Raw genomic sequence first — 25,612 nt, 5'->3', positions numbered from 1 at the left:
CCATGCTGGGCTTCTGAATTGTGTAGCTGGGCCATATAGAGAGAAGCCCCTCATTTAAGACTTATTCTTTGGGGGAAATAAAGGAAGGCCGCCCACATGAGACAGGCAGAGATGACTTTCTCAGAGCTGCTGTGGCAAGGGAGTCGGCACCATCACTTGCGTGTGGCAGAGACTGACATGCAAGTGAGTGGCAGATGAGGAGTGGGGAAGCTTCAGGATGGAAAAGAATGGCTCTCAGTGGAGGCTGTTGTGGGGGCTGGAGGCGGCTGTGCAGAAGTGGGGTGTCCTATGTGATTCGTTAGGGGTGTATTTGGCTTTCTTTGAATTATCCTAAATGGAAATAGGGGCCAAAATTAGGGTGGCTGTCAGTTTTGAGTCAAGTCCTGGCCACGGACAGAATCGTGGTTTAGTTTCTGGGTTGTGGAGAGAGAGCAGTCTGGCTTCCTGTCTCATGTGCTAGCCTGGCTGGCCTCCTAGCTGTTTACTGTAGATAGGGGATTGGTTTCCTGGGTGGGCAGCTACAGGTTGTGGTCTGAGTTCTGTCTTTATACATATGATCAGGCATGTTCTGTTTGTATATTCAGTCCCTCATTTTTCTTGTCAGTAAAAATATCAAATGACAAATTGGATACATTGGGAACTTTTTAGATGTCTGTGTCCCCTGGAGGAAGTTTTCACGTTCACATTTAATCAGAATGAATATAAACAATTGGGCCATTTATCTTGAAGTTGTAAAATAGGAAATCTTCAACAATACTACCTCAGCGCCATTTCCTGTCTGTCCATCGTTAGGGAATGTGTTTTTATCCCCCGCCGGCTCATCGTCCACCAGTTTGTGGTTGATCCACTTCTCTATACGTCTTGTCTTGTGTGCATCTCATTGTTTGCTAGTGTTAGCTTTCCCCTTCGTCAGTGTAGTTTATTTGTGTAGCCTCTGTTGGTAGGAAGTTATTTGTGGAATTTGTGAATGGAAGGGACCTTGGAGGTCTGCTAGGTCAGCCCAGTGATTTTCAAGATAAACAGAAATACAGGGAAATGTTCCAGCTTCTTTGGTGGCAAAACCAGGAATAGAAAGCAGTGTTCTTTGTGCCACAATGTCATTGGAAGACAACTCAAGGTGGGCCTAAAATGCAGAGTAACTAACTTTCATTTATCTCTGCTTCTGACTCTTGTTATCAGACATTTTAAATTGACCTTAATGTGTTCGCAGAAATATGAAAAGTTCTGACTTGTTTACATATAAGGTACTTCTTTGCCTACTCATTTGGTTGTTTTTTTCAACAGGATTGAAAAGACATTGTTATAAACTGAATGTTAATGTCCCCTCCAGATTCTTGTACTGGAACCCTAACTGCCAGTGTGATGGTATTAGGGGATAGGACCTTTGAGAGGTGATTAGGGTTAGATGAGGTCATGAGCGTGGGCCCTGGTCTGACAGGATTAGTGCCCTTAGAAGTAGAGAAACCAGGCCGGGTGTGGTGGCTCACACCTGTAATCCCAGCACTGCCTAGCTAATTTTTAAATTTTTTGTAAGGTCAGAGTCTTGCTGTGTTGTCCAGAGTGGTTTCAAACTCCTGGCCTCAAGCAGTCCTCTCACCTCAGCCTCTCAAAGCACTGGATTACAGGCGTGAGCCACACGCCCAGCCCAGTGATTTTTTGTTGTTAAGATCAAGGACGGGTTCCCTGGCTTGGCATTCAAGGCTCATGATCTGGGCGTGATATGCAAGTTGGGTTGCAGTGTTTCCATTCCCGCCATCAGCCTTGCATTCCAACTTGTTGCCTAAGCGCTGTTCTGAAGCCCAGCCTGAGAGCTGCATTTAGAATTTATACCTTCTCATCTCTTCATCTTCTTTGCCTATGTTCTTATCTCCATCTGGGACATCGTCTTCACCTGTGTTCTTATTTCCGTCTGGGACATCGTCTTTGCCTATGTACTTATCTCCATCTGGGACATCGTCTTCACCTGTGTTCTTATTTCCGTCTGGGACATCGTCTTTGCCTATGTACTTATCTCCATCTGGGACATCGTCTTCACCTGTGTTCTTATTTCCGTCTGGGACATCGTCTTCGCCTATGTTCTTATCTCCATCTGGGACATCATCTCCACACTTCTGCCTCTTTAAATCTTCTCCATCCTTCAAGACTTGAAATACTCACTTCCTTTACATGATCCCCGCTCTGACATCCAAGCTAGAATTAATCTTTCTTCCTTTGAACTCTGATAGTGATTAATGTTTTTCATCCTTTAATTATGCAGCAGTCCTGTGTGTTAGATATTATTATTTCCCCAGTTTTTCATAGTTACTCTGAAAATATTTACTGTAGTCATATATTTTGAGTATGTAATATGAGCGACATTCAAAAGGTCCTGGAGAGTGAAAGGCAGTCCTACTCCCATCACTGCTCTGTGACCACTGTTGCCAGTTTTGTTTGTTTGTTTGCTTGTTTGTTTTTCCAAGATGGAGTCTTGCTCTGTCACCAGGCTGGCGTGATCTCAGCTCACTGAAACCTCCACCTCCTGGGTTCAAGCGATTCTCCTGCCTCAACCTCCTGAGTGGCTGGGACTACAGGCGCGCGCCACTATGCCCAGATTATTTTTGTATTTTTAGTAGAGACGGGGTTTCACCGTGTTGGCCAGGATGGTCTGGATATCTTGGCTTCTTGATCCACCTGCCTCAGCCTCTCAAGGTGCTGGGATTACATGTGTGAGCGACTGCACCCAGCCTATGTATCTTCTTTTTAAAACACAGATGTTGGCATAAGATAAACAGTGTTCTCCATCAGTTCCCCACTGGTAAATATTTAGGTTATTCCCAACCGTTTGGATTAATCAATGCTGAGTTGTACGTAATTCTTCCATATTTGCATCAATATGTTCATAGGATGCATTGCTAGAAATGGAATTGTGGGATTCAGGGTTCTGCACATTTTAAATGTTGATGGGTGTTGCTCGATTCCCTTCTGTTAAGGCCATACTGTTATCTCACTGTCAATGTGTAAGGGCGCCTATTTCTATTTCCTTGCCAACAGTTTGTTCTGACATCACACACACACATAAAAATAGCCCTTTGTTCCAAAAACATGGACATTTTACCTTTCTACTTAAAGTGTGAGCACACTGACTGAAGCTCTGTGTTGCAGTGATATGTGCTGCTAGGATTGTGGCTCTGTTTTGAATTTGCTAGCCAGGCTATGGCTTTCCAGTCAGTTATTTTTTGTTTTCTTCATGTTGTTCCTGCCGTTGGGCTGGGGTAACCTGTGTGAATTTCCTTCTACTGCCCAGCCAGATTTCCTTTCCAGTGGATGGGCTTAGTGTCTCATATGGCAGTCCTGTTTCCTGGTGATCTGGGCTTAGTGTGTCATCCGGCAGCCCTGTTTCCTGGTGATCTGGGCTGAGTGGCTCCATGAGAAGTTGCACCCATCTTCTCCAGTAGTGCGTCTTTTCACAGCAAGCAAAACATTTTCACCACTTTTCTAGCGGTACAGGCACTAGCTCTTTTCTGGGCATCAGGAGACCTGGCTTTGTTCTGGTTCAAGCAACAGCTGGTGAGTTACCAAAGACAAGTCGCATCTGGCCCCTGGTCCTTTGCTTTATAAGTGAATCGCAGTCCGAGTGGGCATCACTGCCCTGGTCTCTATGCGGTGCTGAGTGTTGTGGGGATGATGGCTAAGTGTCAGGATGCATTTCCACTGCTAGGGGATTACAGGCCAGCCAAAGACACAGGAGGAAAGCTAACAGCCCTGGGCAGGTACACACAACGAGAGGAGTTTGAAAGGGTGGTTCCAAGTTCCTTGGTGTGATTGATGTGATCACAATAAACATTTTATCTCTAAGTCTTGGGCCATTGGACCAAGAGAAGAGAGAGCTGGTGTTGAGTTGTAGTGAGAGGTGTGTGGTTCGTGTGCCTGCTGAGCCTGGCTGGGACTCAATTCCATTGAGTCCCATTCCATTTTACCTTCTGTTTCCACCTTTTTCGTGCTCCTGCTTGTTTCTCCAGAAAAAAATGCAATAAATTGCTTTCAAAAACTTTACAAAAGCCATAGATGCTTATTGAAAATAGTTCAAATGATATGGAAGACAGAAAGATAGTGTTTTTCTGTTGTGTGTTTGGATGAATGTGTCTTTGGGGTAGTCACTATTAACACTGGGTGTATTTCCTTCCAGATCTTTTCCAGTGTACCTACAAATACATATGTACACTTTGTAAAAAACAAAATAGTACCTGATAAACATTGAGTTCCCCTACTCCCACTGCACAGTCTACATGGACATCCTTTCATGGTGATACGATGAGACCTGATCGACTCCTTTTGTTCGCTGGAGGGGCAGGTAATAATAGCTACAGATAACTCACCTTCAGTGGGCATTTACCATGTGACAGGGTCTGTGCTCCGGGCAGGCTACATGAAGTGGGTCTTAAGGCTTTTTACAACAATGCTATGGGTGAACACAGTAATTGTTAACATTTTGCAAATGATAGAATTGCAGTAGAGAGAAGCAAAGCTGCTTGCTCAAACTCATGGCATGATTCCTGAGAGAGAGAGAACACTTTTAAAACAATTGTTGCTATAATCAGGTGATTTATGATCATTTCAAGAAATAGTGCATTCAGCGAATACATTTCAGGGTCTGGTACAGTCTGGGAGCTGGTCCTGAAAATGCACTGGGCTAGAGGTAAGGGAGCGGTCCATTGGCCCTGGACCGCTAGTGCAAGGAGGGAGGTCCCGGGGAGAGGGGGTATGGAGAGGAGGTCTCTGAACAAACCTTGCAACATCCATTTCTGCTGAGTCTGGTCCGAGGTCTGGGTCTTGACATGCACACTTTTCAGAGATACTTGGTTTTGATTTTTATCATGGCTCACCTGAGCAGCCATGGTTTCAAACTGCCTGGAGATGTGGTCTGGAAGGCCAGTGCTATGCCCATCCTTCCCGCTCCTGCAGGAGGGGAGTCATCCTGGACTAGAGGGCTTTGCCTGTAATCAGCTATCTCATAATAAGTGGATTTGATGCTGGTTTCGCTAGGTCAGGAAATTTCCCATTTGGAAGGAAAACTGATACTTGTTTTTGGGTTTTGCTGAGGAGTCACAGGGTTTAGAGCAGGGACTGGAGGTTTGTTGAGACACACGTGAGTGCACTCAAACATCTTCCATGAAACGTGGAAATAAAGACAGTGTTCCAGAGAGGTCCCTGGCTTTGGGATATACATATTTCAGTAACAGAATGGCACTGGATGTCTGCTGAATTTTTTTCATGCTATTTTGGCAAATTTTATTTGGGTGTGTGTCTCCTTTACAGACGGTATGACATCAGTTTTTGCCACCAAGTATTTACAGCCATTGGTCCCTCCTATGTGGGTCACTTTTGTGCCGTGGTTTCTTTGGGCAAATTGTAGGTCTCCTACCCAAAGCACATTGCCCATTTCAAGGTGCTCCTGGTTTCTGAACACCTGTGGCAGTGCCTTCCCTGTAGGTGAATCCAGCGGAGAAAGTACCCCTCCCCAGGAGGTGGGGACTGGTGATTGCCTGAGTGAGGAGGCCGGGGATGAGCCCTGGACTAGAATTTGGGACTGGCTGCTTTTTCCTTCCCCTCCTCTCCCTCCTATTTTGCCACCACCCCCACTTTTTAAAAATTTCTTATTAAAAATTAAGCAATTATTTTGGTTTCCTTTATTCGCTATTCCTTTCTAATCGCATGCAGAGTGAGCCTAGGACAGTGGAAAGGAAAGTTGTACTTAGCTTCAGATGATCCTACCAGTCCCGCATTGAGGGGCTTCCGCCAGGCAGCATCGTCAAGTGGCGTTGAGGTTCTCCTTTCAGTCCTCAGCGTTAACCAGCAGAGGCAGGTGGTACTTATTCCTGGTTAATGTTGAGGAAGTTGAGCTCAAAGTGGCTAAGGGAACTTCCCAAAGTCACATAGGAAGTAGCAGAGTAGAACCAAACACAGATTGTCTCTGAATCAGGCAGGTCGTCCGATTCCAAAATGGGCTCTTAATTTTTGGAGGTCAAAAAGCTGAACAGACACAGATATTTCTTTTTTTTTTTTTTTTTTTTTTTTCTTTTTGAGCTAGGGTTTTGCTCTGCTGCCTAGGCTGGTCTAGGCTCAAGCTGTCCTCCTGCCTTAGCGTTCTGAGTGCTGGGCTTACAGGTTGGTGTCACCACACCCAACCGAACAGACATTTCTTGAAAGAAGACATACAAATGGCCAAAAAATATGTGAAAAAAATGTTCAGTATCACTTACAATCAGAGAAATGCAAATCAAAACCGCAGTGAGGTATCATCTCACCGATTAGGATGGGTATTATCAAAAAGACAAAAAATAACAAGTGCTGGCAAGGATATGGAGACAAGGGAGCTCTTACAGGGTGTAGGGGGGTGTAAACTAGAGCAGCTGGCTGGGCGCGGGGTGCACGCGGACATCCCAGCACTTTGGGAGGCCGAGATGGGCAGATCACCTGATGTCAGGAGTTTGAAACCAGCTTGGCCAACATGGTGAAACCCCGTCTCTACTAAAAACACAAAAATTATCTGGGCATGGTGGATCACACCTGTAATCCCAGCACTGTTGGGCGACTGAGGTGGGCGGATCACTTGAGGCCAGGAGTTCAAGACCAGCCTGGCCAACGTGGTGAAACCGCATCTCTACTAAAAAATACAAAAATTTGCCAGGTGCAGTGGCAGGCGCCTGTAATCCCCGCTACTCAGGAGGCCGAGGCATGAGAACCACTGGAACCCGGGAGGCGGATGCTACAGTGAGCGAGCCGAGATTGCACCACTATACTCCAGCTTGGGCAACAGTGAGACTCTGTCTCAAAGAGAAAAATGAAAAAGAGTAAGAGTAAGCTAGGGCACCCACTATGGCAAACAGTATGGAAGTCCCTCAGAAAACTGCAAATGAAATTACAGTGTGATCCAGCAGTCCCACTACAGTGTAGATACCCAAAGAAAAGGAAATCAGTGTTGGAGGGGCATCCACACCTCTGTGTTTCCTGCAGCACTGTTCACCATAGCCAAGGTATGGAATCAGCCTCGGTGTCCAACAGCAGATGATGGATAGAGAAAATGTGGTCTTTATACACAGTGGAGTACTAGTCAGCCATAACACAGGATGAAGTCCTGTTATTCTCAACAATGTGGATGGAACTGGAAGATATTATGTGAAATAAGCCAGGGACAGAAAGTTACACAGCATATATTCTCTTATGTGGAAGGCAAAAGGAGTGGATCTCATGGAAGTTGAAAGTAGACAGAGGATCCTAGAGCGTTGGAAGGGTGGGGGAAGAGGGAGATAGGGAGAAATTTGTTAAAGGATGCAAAATTAGAGCTGGATAGGAGTAAGTTCTAGTGTTTTATAACATAGGACGACTATAGTTAACAAGAATATATAGTTTCAGGCTGGGCACCATGGCTCATGTATGTAATCCTAGCACTTTGGGAGGCTGAGATGGGTGGATCACCTGAAGTCAGGAGTTTGAGAGCAGCCTGGCCAATGTGGTGAAACCCCATCTCTACTAAAAATACAAAAATTAGCCGGGCATAGTGGTGGGTGCCTGTAACCCCAGCTACCAGGGAGGCCGAGGCAGGAGAATAGCTTGAACCTGGGAAGCAGATGTTGCAGTAAGCTGAGATCACACCACTGCACTCCAGCCTGGGCAACAGAGCAAGACTTTGTCTCACAAAAAAAAAAAAAAAAAAAAAAAAAAGAATATATAGTTCCAGATAATTGGAGGAAGGGTATTGAACGTTACCAACACAAAGAAATGATAAATGTTTGAGATGGTGGATATGCTAATTACGCTGATCACATAAATTACATGTAATATAACATCACTATGTGTACTCCATACATATGTAGAGTGCACAATTATGTGTCAATTTAAAAAGAAAAAGCTGAACTTAGATTGCAATGGCTAAGTAGCTAGCTTTTTCATATTTTTGATATAGACCCGGGGCATTTATTTTAAGTAAACTACCCTTGGCTTCAGGAAATGTTTAGTATTTGAATTTTAGCCTTGCATTTTATTATACAGAGAAGTAAAACTGTAGGCTTGCTTTAGATACAGTCACAGGGGTTTGCCGTGATGACTTTTTGTGTAATGAGGGGGAAATATACCTTAATTAATAGGCATACATGCTCATTTTTCTCCCTCGTACACATTTTTAGTTGTTGTCCAGGCATTGTGATACTTATGTAAACAGTATGTGATATCTTAGGTAGGAATCAGAATTTTAAGGTAAGAATACTTAGAGTTATATATTTTTCAAGCTTTCAAAGTGGACATTTTACATGTCTATTATATAACTGTAATTAAATTTTCAGAAAGACAATACCTGTCTCATATGGGTGATGCTCTAGCATGTTTTGTTTGTTTGTTTCTTTCTTTTCTTTTGTTTTTTTTTTGTTTTTTTTTTTTTGTGGAGACAGTGTCTCACTTTCTCCCAGACTGGAATGTAGTGGTGCAATCATGGCTCACTACAGCCTCAGCCTCATAGGCTCGAGAGATCCTCCCACCTCAGCCTCTCAAGTAGCTGGGACCACAGGTGTACAACACCATGCCCAGCTAATGTTTAAAATTTTTTGCAGAGACAGGGCCTCCCTCTGTTGCTCAGGCTGGTCTGGAATTCCTGGGTTCAAGTGATTCTCCTGCTTCATTCTCCCAAAGTGTTGTGATTACAGTCATGTGCCACTGCCTGGCCGCATATAAGTGGGATGATGACTTTAGCCTAGGAGTTCCACACCAGCCTGGGAACATGGCTCAAGACCCTGTCTCTACAAGAACTAAAAAAATTAACTGGTCGTGGTGGTACCTGCCTGTGGTCCCAGCTACTCCAGGAGGCTGAGGCAGGAGGATAACTTGAGCCCAGGAGTCAAAGCTGCAGTGAGCTCTGTTCTTGTCATTGCATTCCAGCCTGGGTGACAGAGTGAGACCTTGTCTCTTAAAAAAAGTTAATGGCTACCTGATTATTCATAGGAAAAAAACCTGAACTCTGATCTAAACCTTATACCTCGTACAAAAATTAACTCAAAATGGATCATGGACTAAAATGTACAGTGCAAAATAAAGATGAAAAGAGGAGCTAGAGACTGGGAGAAACTATTTGCAAACCAGATGTCTGATAAAGGACTCATATCTATAATATATAAAGAACTATCAAAATTCAGCAGTGAAACCAAATCATCTACTTTGAAAATGAATAAAAGACCTGAAGAGGCATTTCAGATAACATATAAGCACAGGAAAAGATGTTCAACATCATGAGCCATCAGAAAAATGCACACTAAAGCCACATCACTATACACCTATCAGAATGCCTAAAATAAAAGGTAGTAACAAGACCAATGCTGGTGAGGATGCAAGGAAATGGGATCACTCACACTTGGCTGGTGGGAATGGAAGATGGTACAGCCATTCTGGAAAACAGCTGACAGTTTCTGAAAAAACTAAATGTGCAATTGCCATAGGATGCAGCAGTCACATTCATGGGCAGTTATCCCAGAGAAATGAAGACTTATGTTCACACAAAAGCCTTTATGTATCTGTTCATAGCAGCATTATTTATAAAGGCTAGAAACTGGAAACAGCCTGGAAACTGCTCAGCAGGTGAATGGTTAAACAAACTGGTGCACCCAGGCCCCAGATACCACTCTGCAGTAGTTAATGACATCGTTGTTCATCAGTCTTTCAAACTAGAAACCACTATCATGCTTAATCCCCTTTTTTCCATCCTGGGTCTGAGTGGACTTCATTTTGCATTTCTTTCCAATGCATTTTCCCTCTGTCCTTTCTGGTTGCGCCTCATGCCTCATTTGAACTATTGTAAGAGCCACTGAATTGTTTCTCTGCCTCATCATGGAATCCTTTCTACACTTGATGCCCCGCATTGTCATTGGAACAATCTTTCCAAAACATGAACAAACTAACTTAAAGGAATATCCCACGTAGCCTTCCAAATAAGTATAAGCTTTCTGTTAGAAGTTTTACTTCTTGTCTATAGGGAACCCCAGAACTCTAGAGAGACGGATTTGCTGTCTGCATTTTAAGATCAGGCAGAAATCCCTGGAGGGGCCCATGTGGAATATTGGCACAAATACTGGTTGTAGAATCAGAAGCCCTCATATCCTGGTTCTAACACCAGCTGGATGTTCTTGGGAAAGTTTTGGTTTCATAACCTCAGAAACTCCATTTCTTAAGAAATGGAGATGAGGAAGCTTACTGAAGGGATCACACAAGGCTGCTGGGAGGAGCGGATGAGGGGCTTGGTGAAAATGCTGTGTAATCCATGAAGCCCGTTATATGTGTGAGAAGTGGAGCTGTGTGAATAGCGGTTCTGGAATCACTGTATGAAAACGATGGAAAGCACATTCATATTTCTGCCTGATGATACCACTGGGCACCTGTGTTGTACATGCCTGCAACATGAGTGAGGCCCGGGTCAGTACGGCTCACAGTTTGGTTTTCATGCAGTTAGAAAGGCCCGAGAGGACCCTTCCCCCCTCCAGCTGTAGGAAGGAGGTGGCTGTCTCCTGCCTATATTTGGTGGAATTGTCTGTGGTTCCTTAGGGACAGGAATGCAGGGAGTGGGGGGGGAGAAAGCCGGCCTGACTGCTCGCTAGTCAGCCTTCCCCCACGGAGGAGTGGAGGGGTCATTTCGTGGTAACCTGCCACGTCTTTCTTAACCCATCTGCTCTTAGAAATGACCAGCATGACAAGTAAAAGACCCGTTAGAGACAGATGGGCTGTGTGTCCCCTGCGTTTATGGCTTTGTGGCCTCAGAGCTGTCAGGACTCGATAGCTTTCTGGGGAATGCTGGGTCAGCCAAGGGGCTGAAAATAGTGAGAGGAAGAAAATTCCCCCTCGCTGCTCTGCTCTGGGAGTGGTTACTGAGGAGAGCAGCATGGAGAGCCCAGCCGTGGGGTCCCTCTCAAGCACGCCCTCACCGCAGTGGGAATGCAGGTCTCAACCTCCCTAGGCCTCCGTGATTTTCGTCTGTCACATACTCACCTCCAGCAGGGATGTCTATGGTGATGAGATGAGGGAGCATCATAGCAGATGTGGCACTTAGTAGGCTTGCGATGAGTGGACGCTGGCGTCAGTGGAACAGGAGACTGGGCGCTGCGTGTGGACGCACTCACGTGCTGGTGGCATGGGTGGACAGAGGAGAGAGGGACGCTCTGCCATTCTCCTTTTGGCCTGTCACCCCCGCTGTTTTGAACAGAATCCCTGAGTGTATTCTGTTGCCCCAGTCAACTTGGTAGGCTGATTGCTCAGTTTTCTGCTTCCACATTTGATTTCTTATGAATGGGAAAAGGAATACTTCAGTTACTTTTCTGGTTGATGGCATATATTCCTTGATATCACCTTAATGCTTTTTAATTTCTATGTATTTTGGATTCTGGAGCTTGCCTGACATCTGTGGTTTTATGCCTCACCCTCTCGCGTAACTGTTGGCCACACCAGGACCAGAGAGAAGTGACCAGACCGATTGGTAGCAGGGCTAGGACTGGAATTCCCCAGCCTTTTGGCACCCAGCAGGCTCTGTTTTCTGTATTGCACTGCTCTTCCCTATTTCGACCCCTGTTAGGACAGTGGATGTGAAATGTAGCTGGGCGCTTTTGGGGGTGTGTTAGGAGTGTGGCAGATGCCTCAGACTGGCATTTTCCCCTGATTCTGAATTCTCATGGCTCAGAGTCAGTCTCTAGGCTACGGACCGGGAAGATACAGGAAGTTGTTTTGTGTGGCAAACTTTGCCTGGGCATTTTTTTCACCCGGCAATTTATTTGGTTTGGACTGGAATAAATCTCTGATATTGGTTTCTTTGCCAATATTATTAGGGAGTCGAGCCTGACTTGTTAACTTAGCCCGATTCGTAGTGCTTAGAATCTCAGTGAGTGTGTGTTGAACTGAGCGGAAGTGTGAGAACATCTTGGATAGTGGTTTGCAAACCTAGCTGCATCTGGGGGGCTGTGAAAAAAGCATGCGTGCTTACTCCAGACCAGTTGAAATAGAATCTGCAGGAATGGAGCCTGGGCAGCTATAGTGCTGTTAAAAACCGATATACCATAAAGGTTGAGATCCACTGATCCACAGTGAATTGGAGTCCTGGATCATAGACATGCCTTATGCTTTCACCAGCTTAGAATGGTTCTTGTGCTTTAGAACTGTGAAAAAAAGTGTTATGCAAACAAATGTGGAAATAGCCTAAATGCCACCTCCTGTTACTACCTGCCATGAAGTATATTTACCAGTTATTCACTCTATTCTGATCTCTACCCGTTCCACCTTTTCTTCATGGAACAATGATTTGACAGTTGGTTATGCAGAACCAGAGTAAGTGTAGTTTGATTGGCGGGAAACAATTTTGGGTATGAAGTACTCTTTAGGCATTTATTGAACTCTTGTTTGTACCACTGCTGTGCTGGACAGTTTATAAATATTCCTTCTTTAAACAAGGCCTATGGAGTCAGGCTGCCTGCGTCTTGCTAACTAGCTGTGTCATCTGGGGCAAGTTTTTAAGCTTATATAAACCTGACTTTCAGCTATGAAATGGGATGACAAGGAGTCATTATCATCTCACAGGATTGTGCAAATGTGTGTGTAAAGTGCTTAGTTTGGTGCCTAACACATAGTAACTACTCAGTAAAGTTATTATTACACCATCATCATCATATTTAAATGTAAATATTAAGAGCTAATAAATTTGTAAAGGTAGTATATACCCTTACGCCTTGAACCAAAGACTAGTTTAGTTTTAAGTGGTTGGGTTAATTTATCACTTAAATATTAGCCTCTTGAATACCTTGAATTTCAATTGAACGTAGCCAGAGGATTTCATAATTGGACTGTTGCCTCTGGAAGTTGGAGCTTTGTTTGGTTGGTTGGTTTCACTTCCTACACTAAGCATGTGGCTGTGTGCATCTTTATGGTGACTTCCGGTACTGGGGAATCAAAGCTTCATTCGCTTCTTTGGAGGAGATGATCTTATGCCATATGAAGCACTCAGACTTCGTTAACTATGTACCATCCAGACAAGACCAGGTGCTTCCCATGGCAGCCTGTCCTTTTCTTAGCTCTCTCATCAATCTAGCCTGTTCCTTCTATTCCTCTTTCTATTAGAACTCCTCTTCGAACAAGGAATGTTGTTTTGTCACTGCTAGGTCCCCAGCAATTAGTAATGCCTAGCACATACTAGGTGCCTCCTGAATGTTAATAGGTGATAATCTAGCAGAACACAAGATAAATCCGCAGGTTGAGATTTAAGCTGTGTGGTATGAACGCTGCATTGGCAAACTTATTGAATTAATTTTGTTAATACAAGTTTAACATGTCTTAGTAACTGACTTAGTTCAGTAATCATTTACTGAGTGTCTTCTAGGCCAGACATTTTTGTTAATACAAGTTTAACATGTCTCAGTAACTGACTCAGTTCAGTAATCATTTACTGAGTGTCTTCTAGGCCAGACATTTTTGTTAATACAAGTTTAACATGTCTTAGTAACTGACTTAGTTCAGTAATCATTTACTGAGTGTCTTCTAGGCCAGACATTGGGGACAGAAAGGTAATAATATATGATCCCTGCCTCATGCACAGGAAGTCTAGTGTGATGGACAGACATGTGCCAATGGCTGCCATGGAATATGGTGAGTATTAAGATAAAGGGGCACCCTGTGTGCCCTTGGAGCACAGAGCAGGGCTTGTGTTATGGGAACATGGGCTGCATGTGAAAACACAATTTAAATTAATTTTCTTTTTTCTTTTTTTTTTTTTTGAGACAGAGTCTTGCTTTGTCATCCAGGCTGGAGTACAGTGGTGTGATCTTGGCTCACTGCAACGTGCTCCCCCCAGGTTCAAGCGATTCTCGTGCTTCAGCCCCCCGAGTAGCTGGGATAACAGGTGTGCACCACCATGCCTGGTTAATTTTTGCATTTTTAGTAGAGATGGAGTTTCACCATGCTAGCCGTGCTGGTCTTGAACTCCTGACATCAGGTGATCCTCCCATCTCGGCCTTCCAAAGTTCTGGGATTATAGGCATGTATGTGTTCATCCTTTTAAATATCTGCGGGTAGCACTTAACTTTAAATGGGTACTAATTAAACTATTGAATGACTTTAGTATGGGTTGAATGACTTTGCTCGGTCCTCATTTTTAATTTCCTTCATTAGAGGAAAAAAAAAAATGCAGGTTGAATATCCCTCATCCAAACTGCTTGGAATCAGAAGTGTCTCAGATTTTTTTGCATTTTTGGATTTTTGAATATTTGTATTGCACTTGCTGGTTGAGCATCCTGAATTCAAAAATCCAGCATCTGAGCTGCTCCAATCAACATTTCTTTGAGCGTCACGTCGGCACTCAAAAAGTTGTGGATTTCGGAGTTTCTGGTTAGGGAGACTCATCCTATATGGGTGCTGGATTGTCACAGGATTTCTGGACCAGAGGTTAAGTGACTAGGCTTTGGTTTCCGCTTTGTTCCTAAGCAGGCTGTTTTCTTCCATAATCTCAGCTTTAGATCCCCTGGTTGTCAAAGAAGGGGATGGGCCATTGATGTTTACGGCCTCTGTTAGTTCTGACTTGGAGACACCTGGCTTCAGTTCACCTTCCTTAGGAGTGGACAAAGAATATGGGAATTTTGAAATTGTTAGTCAACATCTACAGGGTCATTGCAGCCTGGTTTTAGGTAAAGGCAATCTTTAGTGAGCCCAGGGAGAAGCACTGGTTTAGCTGTCAGCTGAGAGGGGTAAGCGGTCCTATTAAATTTTCTCTGTGTTAGTGAAAGCATTGTTAAGGGTCACAGCATTAGTGGAGCTCGCTGGAAAGAGGAGGGGAACTCACTGTTACAGGTTATATTGAATGTCTTTTCAGTCACTAAATGCTTTTTATGATATGTTTTTCAGGATTTCAGTGTTGTATGATTTCTCTGTATTAAGCACAGGAAATTAAACATCAGCAAAAAAGAATGCTCTTTCTTTATTTTTTTTTTCTTAGAGATGGAGTTTCGCTCTTGTCCCTCAGGCTGGAGTGCAGTGGCGTGATCTCAGCTCACTGCAACCTCGGCCTCCTGAGTTCAAGCGATTTTCCTGCCTCAGCCTCCCGAGTAGCTGGGATTACAGGTGCCCGCCAGCATGCTCGGCTAATTTTTGTATTTTTAGTACAGACGGGGCTTCGCCATATTGGCCAGGCTGTTCTTGATCTTCTGACCTCAGGTGATCCTCTTGCCTCGGCTTCCCAAATTGCTGGGATTACAGGCATGAGCCACCACGCCTGGCCTTGAATGTTCTTTCTATGGGAATCTACAAAAGCCAGCTTTTGAGCCTAGTAGCAGAAAACCTCTTCTTCATTGTTTAGCTGTGCTGTGAGCTTGGAGGAGGGCTTCAAGCCCAGCTGAAAAAGCTGTAGTATTTTATGTCAGTGGCTGTCTTGGAGAACTTAATGAGCACTGGGCTGGAGTGATACTGTCAGAGTTCCTGAGCTGTTTGAGGCTCTCAAAGCCTAGATACTGGGGTTGCCCAAATACATCAGCTGGACTCACTATTTCTCTCGGGAGTCGGGGGGTGGAAAATGCTGTTGTCTTAACTCTGCTCTTAATTTTACAGTGCTGTTATTAATGGTAAGAATGATTTCATACGTTTGTATTTTGCTTCGTAATTCACAGAGAATTTAAAAATCCATTATCTGATTTTATTCCCTCAGCAGTTCTGTGAAAAAGGCAGAGCAGTTTTCATATCTTCTGTTTTCCCGTGATTCTCTTGTGGCTCACAGAAGCTAAGAGCCTTCACCAAGGTCATAGGGTGAATGAGTTGCAGAGCTGGGAGTAGAGGCTCAGGCTTCTAGTGACCCTGTTTCTTCCTTGATAGCTCGCTCTGGTGGCGCTATGCTCAGGTAACTGCGCATGCTCGGTTTGGTCTTTCGTAAATCCCTGCCCCATTTTGGGGGAGGTTCTTGGGATGCTTCTATTCATTTTAGAGCATTTAAGTATCTTGTCCTCTCTCCCTCCTCCCAGATGCATGGGCATTTCTGCAGGCCCCCAGGCTGGCCCTTGTGAGTGGGAGTGTCTCCTGCCTGCACGTTGCTTGCATGCCCCCTTCTGAAGGTGCTCTTCCCCGCATGGAGCCCCCTCGTGCCTGCCTTCACACTGCAGGCTGTTCGGTAAATGTTACTGACTCAGCATCGTTGTTTTCTAGAAATGAGACGGGGTATGGAGGCCAAGTTCTTTTCTGTTTGAAGGCTGCCATGGTATCATCTTGCCTTCCCCGTGTGTGCTCCTTGAGGGTGTCGCTGTGCTGCCGTCATCTGTGTTCCCTAGGGTGCCTCCCTTGGAGTCCCAGCCGTAGCAGACATGCAGTCAGTGCTCATGGCCTAAATAAGAGGAAGGCCAACGGAGCCATTAAATCTGGAAAATGACAAGTGAGGGAAAGGAATTTTTATTGAAGGCTTGTGAAAAAGAATCTTTTTAGAAAAGTTGACCTGTTTCTTAGCTGGAGCTGAATTTCAGCTCAGAAAAGCAGCTGTGTGCCCAGAGGGCTTTGGGATTTCAGTTTGGACAGATGAATTTAATTTGTTGTTGAATTATCCTTTTGTAGTTTTATTAGACCTTTCTCCCAAATGGAATCGATTTTTCTATAAAAGTCTCACTTCCTTTTTGAGAAGTGTAACACTAATTGTATGGGATGGTCTCCCAAAAGATTACCTGCCAGGAACCAAACACACTGCCTCAGACTCAGGCCCCTGGTTTCTGCCTGTGCAGCTGCAGGGGAGAGACGCACGCTCGAACTGAAATCAAGACGCATGTCTGCATCTTCTCTTTCTTTACTGCTGTTTCGGCTCTGAGCTGGCCTGCCTTCAACATCTAGGAGCTTGGTGGGTGTAGACACATTACGGTATGGAGGAGGGATATGGTGTTGCAACAGCCAGGAGACTCACTGAAGTCTCTGTTCTCTTCCTGCTCACTGCTCTGACTTTGTACAAGTCGCATTTGTAGGGCTGTGCACAGTGGTTTACACCTGTAATCCCAGCACTTTGGGAGGCCGACCTGGGAGGATCTCTTGAGCCCAGAGTTCGGAACCAGTCTGGGCAACATGGTGAAACCCCATCCCTACAAAAAATAAAAATTAAAAAATTAGCCAGGTGTGGTGGCTCATGCCTGTAATCCCAGCTACTGGAGAGGCTGAGGTGCGAGAATCACTTGAGCCCGGGAAGTCGAGGCTGCAGTGAAACATCATTACGCCACTGCACTCCAGTCTGGTCAGAGCAAGACCCTGTCTCAAAAAAAAAAAAAGAAAAACAAACAAACAGAAACCCATTAGTAATAGTGGCAGTAGTTAACTTTTGAAAGTTTGGAGAAAAGTTCCTAAATAACCTGTGACCATGGACAACTTACTTAGCCTTTCTATGACTCAGTTTCCTCATCTATGAAAAATGAGAGAATATGGTACTGATCTTACCGGATTTCAATGAGAACTAAACGAGATCAAACTCAGAGCCTGGCACCTCGTGAGTGCACACTCAATGTTATTATTTCAACATTTTAGAGGAAAAAGAATGCTAATGGGTCATTATGGCTAAACATAGTCTATCACTGGTGTTACTCATGGTATTGGAAGGAACTTGAATTCCATATAGATAGTGTGATGGAGAAAGTATTTTGGGCATTGGCAGCATTTATTCAAAGAACAAAGGACGTGTCTGTCCTGTGTGGAGAGCTGTTTCCGCTTGTTTCTTTAAATGCTATGGGAAAAGCAGTCGGCCCTGTGCTCTCTGCCGGACAGCTTCAGTCTCCATGTATTGATTTGGCCAATTGTCGCTCGCTGTCATCATGGCAGCAGCAGTTGAAGGGACAGCTTGTCTTGATTTGCATTTTTGTGTGTTCGTGCTATTTATAGACAATTAAGACATGGAAGCCTGTTTATGGCAAGCTGGCAAATTCAGCAAAACATGGAAAAACCTGTTAGCACAGTTTGCACGTGTGCGGGCACAGAGCAGCCAAATAAACACACACGTTTTCCTGTACTTTAAAAATCCTCTGGGGAAAAAAAAAAAAAAAAGACATTAAACCATTGCCCAGATGGCTTACAGAGCTAGAGCTTTCTCCTTGAAGTACATGAGTATGGCTGTCAGATATCTGAAACCCAAAGCCATCTTAAAACATCACCATAATTTTGATGCTACCCCTACCCACCGTTTTTTTCCATTTGTAAGGTAAAAGGATCCAGGAAGGAAAGTATCAGCTTACAAAGGCTTTTGTTACAATTAATCGTTCACGTTCTTTCTTTTGGTATCTTATTCTCTGTTTACATTTTATTTTTATTTTTACTTTTTTTGAGACAGAGTCTTGCTCTGTCACCCAGGCTGGAGTGCAGTGGCACGACCTCGGCTCACTCCAACCTCTGCCTCCCAGGTTCAAGTGATTCTTGTGCCTCATCTTCCTGAGTAACTGGGATTACAGGTGTGTGCCACCACGTCCAGCTAATTTTTATGTTTTTAGTAGAGACAGAGTTTCGCCGTATTGGTCAGGCTGATCTTGAACTCCTGAACTCAGATGATCTGCCTGCCTCAGTCTCCCAAAGAGCTGAGATTACAGGTGTGAGCCACCGTGCCCGGCCGCTGTTTCCATTTTGTAACGCTAGCATCACCCCAGTGTAGGGTGGCTAGGGGTATTCTTCTTTCCTGTTTCCTGGTGTATTTTCCTCTACAGCATTGATCACTCTTTAACATACTTTTTGGTTGTCTGTCTCTACCTACAAAAATATGTATGTTCCTTGTTATATCACCAGTGCCTGGCACGTAGTTAGTCAGTCAATATTTGTTGAATGAATGAATGAATGAATGAATGGGCTAAAAGAACCTTCTTCTTCTTTCTTCTGGCACTTCACACCAAATGCTTTTGGAAAATGCTATGTGAACAGGGATCATAAGCAGGAGAGGTTACACACATTGCTGTGGGATCGCCCATCATCCTCAGATACTTGTCTGGAAGGAGGTGGAGTACTTGAGTAGAAATGATACAAGATAACTTCTTCAGGAAATCAGCCAAGTGTCACAGCTTTTCACATAGGCGTGTGATATTTGCGTATGTGTGTATGAAGAGCTGTCGTGGCCTAGAATCACGGGCCTTTAGATCCCTTGTACAGATAGAAAAGTAAAGGCCGAGGCCCAGGAATGCTGCAGGCCACCGAGGTAGAGTCCCTGTCTGCCCTTCTCAGTGCCCGGTCACTTCTCACTGCACTCCCCTCTTTACTGCTAAAGCCACTTTCCCTGACTCTGAATGTGTAACCACGAGGGAGAAAAATGTACTCCAGGCTCACAGTTTGTGGAGAAAAAGCCCAGCAGCTGAAAATCATGTTGACGAAGTTTGTACCTAGAAAAAGTGGCCATTTCTATAGTGTCTTTAAATTTCCCTGTTTCTCATACATTTTATAAACAAGACAGTAGAAGGAGATTTGGGGACAGCAACTTTAGAACAAGGGGGAAAAAAATCAAACCTAGAACATTCCAGTTTCTGTTTTCTTCTCAGTTTAGGGCTGAGGCACTTTAGCTTCCTGTCTAAGGGACCACTCAAATCTGATTAGAAGCCATTGTGGGCTGGTAATTATCCGTAATTTTAGGAAGACAGATGCAGCACCAACTCTGTTCTCTAATAGCAGGCTTATTAATTTTATATTTGCATGGCAGGAGAAGCAGATGGCAAGGTGGGATAAGCGTCCAGATGCTTGGTCATTGATAGCTTTTTACTTCCACGTATCACATGGGGATTTGGGACCCAGGAGGCCTGCTGAGAACTGATGATTATCTGTCCCTTAACCAGCTAGGTTCTTTTTAATCCTGAGCTCAGAAAGATTGCTCCTACTGCAGCCAGGGAAGACAGGTGGTTGACTGGTTAGAAATCATGGCAGGTTATTTTCTCCAGTTGGCAAGCAGAGCTATCAAAAAGTTGTCTTCTCTATTGTATTTCAAATCTGGGTGTTTAAAAAATTGTGTAAGCAAATTAAGCATTTATTTAATGGTAGTTGTGTGTGTTCTTGATGCGAATGAGAGGTGCATTCCCTTGTAAAATCCCTGGGACACTGTAGGAGGACGTGAGCCTTAGAACCGAAGTTGGTTTTCTAGATAATCATGTAGACATGATGATGCTGAGCACCAGACAAAGATGTTGATTGAAGTGATTTAAAAAAATTTTCTGAGTTCAGAGTTTACACCAATATTTAGAAAATCAGCAAAGGAACTTGGAGGAATGTTCTCAGGCATCCAGTTCAGCCCCCTACCCACATTGTCATAAACTCCGAGTGTGTGTACAGGGAGGCGCATTCCTTTCTGGTCTCATCACAGATCCTTCCCTGGCTCTGCACCTGCCTGTCATGTACGTCCGTGTGAAGAGACCACCAAACAGGCTTTGTGTGAGCAATAAAGCTTTTTAATCACCTGGGTGCAGGCGGGCTGAGTCCTAAAAGAGAGTCAGTGGAGGGAGATAAGGGTGGGGCCATTTTATAGGATTTGGGTAGGTAAAGGAAAATTACAGTCAAAGGGGGGTTGTTCTCTGGTGGGCAGGAGTGGGGGTCACAAGGTGCTCAGTGTGGGAGCTTTTTGAGCCAGGATGAGCCAGGAAAAGGAATTTCACAAGATAATATCATCACTTAAGGCAAGAACCGGCCATTTTCACTTCTTTTGTGGTGGAATGTCATCAGTTAAGGCCGGACAGGGCATTTGCACTTCTTTTGTGATTCTTCAGTTACTTCAGGCCATCTGGGCATATATGTGCAAGTCACAGGGGATGCGATGGCTTGGCTTGGGCTCAGAAGCCTGACATTGCCCTCTTCCCTACCTTCCCTACCTTTTCCCTCCTGTGCGGTTCTCTCACAAAGTGAATGGCCTCAGCCACAGCTTCTCTGCAGCTGCATCAGACTGTGGCAACTGGAGTGGTGGCTGCTGCAGGGCCTGCTGTCCCCACGGAGCCCAGTCTTGCTTGCCACTACAACCTGGTCACCATTTTGCCCTGAAAGTATGTAATTCTACAGAATGTGAGCCCACATGCTGGGGATGGAGGCGTCTTTATCACGGTGTGCTCTGCATATTTTAATCTTGGGTGGAAAGTATGGAAAAGTATGTGATACCTGTGGTTTGATGTCAGAAGGACGTTGTGAACTTGATGTGGACTGAGGATGTTAAGGTGCAACAGGCACCCCGGCTTCATTAAATGAGACTTCCCCGTCTCCCTGCCAGGCACACACAGGTGTATGGCCATGCCTTATGTGTTATCCTTATCTAGAGTGTGCCTTGTTGTCATGCTTAAAATTACATGATGATATTCTGCCTCATAGAGTAGGTCCCAAACCGCATTCAACACAGAAATGTACTCTTGCTATTGTACATAGAAAGTGCTTTCATATACCAAGTGGGAGAGCAGTCCTAAAATCTGGGCTGGAATCGCAGAAGGAAGGCATTGGAAAGCAACAGATTCCCTAATCCGAAGCTGATTTTTGATGAACCTAGAAACAGGACCAAGAGAAGTGAATTTGCCTAAGGCCCTGACAGTGTCTCACGGTAGCATCTGAACCTAGCAGTTTCTTGACCTATTTCTTTAAATGATTAGTCATGCTTCCTCTGATTCCTATATAAACATTCATTTATATAATGTTCATTCTTCATTCATTCTTTTATATTCATTTATATAATGTTCCTCATTCATTCTTTTGTTTCAGTGAATTATTGCAGTGCTACCACGAAACAGTATTTGAGTCAAAATGTGGCAGTGTTGATCCCTTTCCAAGGATTTTAGTTGCACAGTTTTTCAAAGCTGTGCTAGCAGTTTCTTGTTGGTTGCAAGGTGTCCTTTCAGAAGCCAATTGTGTGGTGTATTTATGTTGATTGTTGGAGGTAGTTTGGTTAGAACCTACTTCGAGTGGCTGGCGTGGGCCTGGGGGACAGTGACAGCTGCCTGCTTCATGGGCAGAGATGAAGTAATTGCTTCCTGGGAAGTACCATCCTCCTGGCCACACTCTCCAGCCCATTTCGTTTGTGTTGGTTTCCTTGGCATCTGCACGTTTCTGGCTTCATGTGAGTCTCATTTATTTTAGCGTATGACTTCAGGCTGTGGGGAAGAATGGCCATTTTAGCAAAGAGATGCACACAAAGGAACAACTGGCTAAATGTGAGTGAAGACATTCTTAGGGGGGGTTTCATTTCTTTTATTCTGTGACAGGCAGTCTGGGAAGCCGTCTGGACACGTGGCCTGCGCTGTCACAGTTCCTCCTTGCAGGATTGCAGATGTTTGGAGATTGTAGTGATAACTGTTATTGAGAATGTCATTCTCGCAGGCTCTAGTAAGTCAGGATTTATTCAGTGTTAATTTGTTAAAGACAACTGTATTTCTAGCCAAATCCATGTTAGACGTTTCTCCTGGCATTGTTGCTGGGGGTATTCCCGTGGCTTAGTCTTAGGGAAGCACACGCCTTTGAATACTGCTGAAGCTGTGAGTACCCAAAGCGCACCGGAGTACTTTTGCCATATGAGGTGTTAGTCACTGATACACATCTCAGTCAGACCTGATGGATTCTTGACCCCTTCCTTTTTTAATTTTTTAATTTTTAATTTTTATTTTTGTTTTTTAAGAGCACAACCCCTCAGGTGGCCACCATGAATCTCTGGTGTTTTCAGTTGGCTGCAGCCTATTTGCCATCTCTGGTTCAAACATATTCAAAGCCTGATGATGCTTCCCTCTGTTGTTCTTCTGCTGTGTGACCTCCGCACCCGCAGTGTTCAAGACTGTCAGAGCTGGGAGCCACCTTCACAACTACCAGGGTTTCCAGAACCTCCTTCTTCTAGCCCTGGGGATGGAAGAGATGTCATCAGAGGTGAAGGCTTATTAGGTTTCCATGCCATTGATAACGAATGAGGAGGTTTTCTTTTATATAAGGGGAGCGTCTTATAACGTGCTTTAGTAGGGTAAAGAAGCTTTTGAGGTTTGCTTTCTCTGGAAAGATAATTTGTGATCCTGCCCTTGCTTTCAACAAAAATATAGTTTGCATACCAGTGCATTTTGTATTACTGAGCACTGGCTGACAAATGGTTCTTAACTCGTCATTCACTCAGCCACTGTTTCTTGAATGGCATATGTGTGCCAGCTGTAGTAGGAACTTGCTAGGCTCTAGGACTAACCCTTATGAAACGGGGGTCCTGGGGGAAGCAAATGCATATAAATATAAACGTTTGAGGGGATATCAGAGGGGGTGCCTATAGGTGCAAAACTTCGTTCATTCTTTGCCCCATCTAGGAGGTTTTGTGTCTTAGCAGCATGTTCCATAGCAACACATCCCTCTATCAAAATATTCATCTTATTATTTTGAAATTCTCTGCTTAGGTATGTGTTTTTCCGACTAAGTTTAGAACTGGTTAAGGACAGCCTATGGGGTATGTATTATATATATCTAAACACACACATATATTTATATATATACACATTACCAGTATAAATTTACAATATATTTATATATATACACACATATATATTTCTCCCTTTCTGTATATACACACACACACCACACACATATATGTACACACACACATATATGAAATTCTACTGCCAAGCACAGAAAGTCAAAACTAGGCAAGGATTCTTTTAGTGTTCATGAAAAAATAGATGTGCTTAGTTGAGAGCATCCTTCAGTTGCCAGGGGAAAGACAGGATGGATTCACAAATGGAGATAGTGTTTTGTTTTTGTTTTGGTTTTTGTTTTTTCTTTGTTTAACTCTTGAATTCAAAATAATCCAGACTTATGGAAAAGTTGCAAAAATAGTACAGAGAATTCCCATATACTCTTCCCTCAGATTCCCCAAACATTTCACCCCATTTGTACTTTCTCTTTCTCTCTCTGTGGATATAATTTTTTTTTTTTCTGAAATGTTTGAGAGTGGAAGGTAGAATGCAGGGTAGGGTGAAAGGTGGAAGGAGAGAGGTAGGTTGGGAGGCTTTTTTTTTTTTTTTTTAAACCTTCTGAGATGGAGTTTCGCTCTTGTCACCCAGGCTGGAGTGCAATGGCACGATCTCGGCTCACTGTAACCTCTGCCTTCTGTGTTCAAGTGATTCTCCTGCTTCAGCCTCCCGAATAGCTGGGATTACAGGCACCCACCACCATGCTTGGCTAATTTTTTGTATTTTTAGTAGAGGGGTTTCACCATGTTGGCCAGGCTGGTCTTGAACTCCTGACCTCTGATGATCCACCTGCCTTGGCCTACCAAAGTACTGGGATTACAAGCATGAGCCACTGTGCCTGGCGATTGGGAGGCTTTTGCAGTAACCCAGAGCGCTGTGATGAGGGCTGGACCTGGTTGGAAATGATGAGAAAGGTGAGAAGTGGTTAGGTCTGGCATATAGTTTGAAAGGAGAGTTTAAATGGGTTAGATGACAAGAGAGAGACGTGGCTCTGAAGGCATAGTAGCCCTTGCCCTGCTGGGCCGGATGAGACAGGCAGCCTAGGGCTACTACCGCACCCTGCGGGCGGCTCAGGACCTGGGCCAGCGGAGGAACCAGGCAGTGGTGCTGGCCAACTTCGGGACCCTGTGCCTGCACGCGGGTGCCAGCAGGCTGGCCCAGCACCACCTCCTGGAGGCCGTGCGGCTGTTCTCAAGGCTGCCCTGCAGGGAGTGTGGCCGGGACTTCACCCACGTGCTCCTGCAGCTGGGCCACCTCTGCACCCACCAGGGTCCGGCCCAGCAGGGCAAGGGCTACTATGAGTGGGCCCTTCCAGTCGCTGTGGAGATGGGCCATGTGGAGAGTGAGTGCCCCGGTTCCTCCTGTTCACCTTCCGGGGCCACTCGCATCAGGGCACACCTGGGGTTTGTGATTCAGAAACAAGTGGTGGTTTTTCCACCATCGAAAGTGCTGAGTCATGGCCAGCAGCAGATGTTGGCAAGCGCCCTGGAGACAGGCGGTTCCCATGCAAGGCCAGGCCCTCTGCCCTACTGGGGCAGCCAGCTCTTCCCAGTTTGCCCAGGGACCATGCTGCCTTGAGCACGGAAAGTCCTGCGTGCTGGGAATCCCTAGCCATAACCCTGGGATCAAGACAGGCTCTGCTGAGCTGGGACTTGGGGCCCCTCCATGAGCCAGGCCCTGAACGCCGGTTCTTGTGCCCGTCTTATCTGCTTGGTGTGTTGGCAGGCTGCGCACCTGTCATCCCACTTCACAAAGGACACGGGGCGGGTGATTGCCCGAAGCCGCAGAGCAGTTCATGCAAAAGCAGCTCGTTGTGCAGTGTGTGCCAGCCCCACGCATAAATAGGGCTTGTGGGGTCCTCGGGTGGCAGGGACTGAGCATGGGAATGTGAGTTTTAGGCCAGAGAAGCCACAAAAGGGTGAGTGGCGTGATGGCGGGGCAGCACTTGGCCCCGGGTTAGGGAAGCCTCTTAGTCTGGGACCAGAGGGTTGAGAGGATTTAATCAAGTAATAGGTGGTGGTGGAGGGGCTGGTGGTGTAGCCTGTGTGAAGGACCAGGGATAAGCTAGTGGGGGTGAGTGGTGGTGAGTGAGTGGGGGTGAGTGAGCGGGGATGAGTGAGTGGGGGTGAGTGAGTGGAGGTGTGATGGGGGTGAGTGGGAGTGTGAGCGGGGATGAGTGGGGTGTGAGCAGGGGT

The 25,612-nt window shown here is 45.0% G+C and overlaps 1 protein-coding gene across 4 annotated transcripts in view; it reads left to right on the top strand.

The window, feature by feature from the left end:
- LOC135971370 (SH3 domain and tetratricopeptide repeat-containing protein 1-like) overlaps positions 1-25,612 on the top strand; it is a 40,985-nt gene that overhangs the window by 10,845 nt on the left and 4,528 nt on the right. The window contains exons 1-2 of one of the 4 annotated variants that reach the window (XM_065546558.2): positions 13,591-13,638; positions 13,774-13,891. In XM_065546558.2, the coding sequence (XP_065402630.1) occupies positions 13,612-13,638; positions 13,774-13,891 (145 nt within the window). In that variant the 5' untranslated portion in view covers positions 13,591-13,611. Of the gene's footprint in view, positions 1-13,590; positions 13,639-13,773; positions 14,094-25,612 lie in introns of those variants that run through there. The other 3 variants (XM_065546555.2, XR_010587528.2, XM_073993960.1) reach the window with 3 other exon arrangements.

The sequence above is a fragment of the Macaca fascicularis genome, chromosome 6 (genome assembly GCF_037993035.2).
Source record: "Macaca fascicularis isolate 582-1 chromosome 6, T2T-MFA8v1.1".
NCBI lineage: Eukaryota > Metazoa > Chordata > Mammalia > Primates > Cercopithecidae > Macaca > Macaca fascicularis.
The sequence above is the reverse complement of the archived record's forward strand: the minus strand, read 5'-3'. Positions and strand labels throughout refer to the sequence as shown.